A 2,597-nucleotide genomic window follows, 5' to 3' on the forward strand; every position below is an offset into this window, starting at 1 on the left:
CGATCCGCACAAGTCTAAGTGTGCAGGTGCATGACTGAGGTCAGGACTCGCACGGCAGCCCCCGACTTCCAAATTCCAGGACCAGATTCCATGTAAGCCGACACACACGTGTGCACACTTCTCAGGCGTGCACGGGCATAAATCTGCACGAACATCCATACGCACCTGACTTGGAGCATTGGCTGCATAGAACTGGAGGAGATTTGGGGAGAAGGCTGCTCCGAGTGGACCACCAGGGTACTTACCTCCAGGAGAGCCCCCCTCTGCTCCCCAACCCTGACCCTCAGCGCCCCCCTAGTCTGAGTCACATCAGTGTGAAATGAAAACAGAAAGAGACTCGAATTTCCTCTTAGTCATCACCCTGACTTCCCATCGGGAGCCCACCGGTGCCCGGGAACACAGCCGAGCCTGCAGAGGGCTTTTCTGACCCACAAAGGTTTTCGAAATTGTATTTGGGTTGATTTGCTTACCCATATTTAAAAATCAGATAATTTTTATGTAAAAATATAGATTCCTTCCTTCGGTAAATTGGAAGAACTGAGCACGCCACGTGCCCCTCTCCTTGGCCCCCGTGGGCTGGGGCTAAGACGCGGCCAGCCCCGCAGACAGGGCATGGACACCCCGCCAGTTCCCTGAGCCCCTCGGGGCCTGCTGGTCCTTGGCTGTTCCCGCCTGACCTCTATCTTCCACAACAGAGGCGGCTGCAGACAACTGACAGAGACCCTGAGCAGGGGAGCCCATCTGTCCCCGTGGCCCATCGCTTCTGTCCGGGTGCACGGGCGGCCCCTTTTCGGGGGCCTTGGGTCATTCAGCCCCGCTCCTTGAGGGCGGGCCGTGGAATTGCCCACGTCTGTAACTGCAGCCTTGACTCCGGGCAGCATGAGAGCGGAGGCTGGGCCCTGGAGCCCCTGACGGCCCCAGGGGTGGGCTGTCTGGGATTCCGGTGCGCCCCTGAAGCTCCCGGCAGGCCTGCGCGCTCAGCTAGGCCCATCCAGCCCTCGGACCCACGAGCTGGCCGGTCGGTCACTGCCGAGGTCAAGCTGAACGAATGCGGAAGTGGGGAGTTCAACAGAAGGGACGCCCCCCCCGGGAGAGCAGACGGGCACCTGCCAGGCTCTGCGGCTGCATCTGGACGGGCAGGGATGGAGCTGAGTGGCGGTTATGAAGCAGCCAGGCCCTCTCTGGGGCTGGGCCCAGCTCCGCCCCTTGGTAGCAGGCGTCTCCCCCATCTGTCTGGGCTTGAGTTGCTCCGAGGCCCTGGCAGGGCTCGGGGGTGCTCCAAGGAGCTGCAGGCAGGGAGGCCACAGGCAGGTCAGCTCCCAGGGTCGGGGAGGAGCCTCTGTGGCGGGAGGGGCTCCCGGGGAGGGACCGAGCAGGTTGCGCAGCCTGGCGCCCCCCAGCCTCCCGCAGCAGCTGCAGCGGTCTCTGAGCATTGCTAGCTCAGATGGAAGAGCCTTAGGGGCAGCCTGGAACGAGGGCGATTCGTAGGTCGGCCAGGTTTACGGTGGCGGAGGCCACCTCCTCACCGCTGTCCTCAGCGTATAATACTTCTACGTGTAGCAGTCACTCAAGTCGGTAGGAGTCCTTCGTTTGTTAGGGGTACTGACCTCCCACAGGGTGCGGCGTCAGCGCAGGGCCCAGGCAGCAGACGGACGACCTGCCCCGGGGAGCTCGCGGCCCGGGGGTGAGATGCCCGTTACACCCTTGGGCTGAGTGGGGAGGGGTGCAAGATGGGGGGCTGCGGGGCTGTGGAGCTGGTGCTTCTGTGACTCCAAGTGATGACGGTCCAGTCGTGCCTTCTAGGGGCTTCCACTGAAACAGGGGTGAAGGCGGGCCCCCCCGGGCCTGCTCACCCCAGGAGAATAGGGTCTGCGCTAAAGGCGCACAGAGCCCCTCTGGGATCCCCCGGAGGGGAGCTGAGTGGGCTTCGCGGACGAGGGGCCTCTGAGGTGCTCCTTGGCGAGCGAGGACGCTTTGGTGAGGAGGGGGCAGCAGGGCAGTCTGAGGAGACAGGAGCTGAGTCAGAGCCCTGGGGGAGGGGTGGGGTCTGAGGGTGGCGGCCAGGCCACCGGAGCCCCCTGGAATTTGGGCGCGCGGGCCAGGCCCTGGTCAGCCACAGGGTGGCCACGTTGGGTCCAGGGACGCAGGACCTTCTGGTCCAGGAAAGACAGATGAAAGGGGAGCGCGGGTGGTGCCTGGTCACCAGCTTTCCTCTGGGTGGGTGAAGTCGGGAGCTCACGGCTCTGGGAGGCCGGGTCACCACGCGACCACGGGCCACTGTCCTGGGACAGAGCAGCAGGGCATCTGCACCCCCACCCTCCTCCACCTCCCGTTAGGGGGAGGGACAGGTGCCCTGGGACCTGGGGAAACAGGTCACGCGGGGGTCTGGGCCTTCACTACCCAGCAGCAGGGGGCCTCGGACGCGTCAGGTCATCGGATCCTTAGCTCAGGTCCTTCTTGGTGTCAACGCTGCTCATCTAAGTAGAGGGGCCTTTGTGGACCCCAGGGACCAGGATGGCGGACTGAGCTGCGAACTGTCAAGTGGGGTTCTGGTGTCCAGGGAGAAGGGCAGATGAAGGAGGGAGTTTGCAAACTGT

The 2,597-nt window shown here is 63.7% G+C and overlaps 1 protein-coding gene across 1 annotated transcript in view; it reads left to right on the forward strand.

Annotated features, from left to right (window-relative positions):
* The first annotated feature begins 605 nt into the window (after positions 1-605).
* Positions 606-2,597, forward strand: part of PTPRE (protein tyrosine phosphatase receptor type E) — a 38,880-nt gene continuing 36,888 nt past the window's right edge. The window contains exon 1 of the mRNA XM_055081406.1: positions 606-1,311. Coding sequence (XP_054937381.1) covers positions 1,143-1,311 — 169 coding nt within the window. The 5' untranslated portion in view covers positions 606-1,142. The remainder of the gene's footprint in view (positions 1,312-2,597) is intronic.

The sequence above is a fragment of the Physeter macrocephalus genome, chromosome 20, assembly GCF_002837175.3.
Source record: "Physeter macrocephalus isolate SW-GA chromosome 20, ASM283717v5, whole genome shotgun sequence".
NCBI lineage: Eukaryota > Metazoa > Chordata > Mammalia > Artiodactyla > Physeteridae > Physeter > Physeter macrocephalus.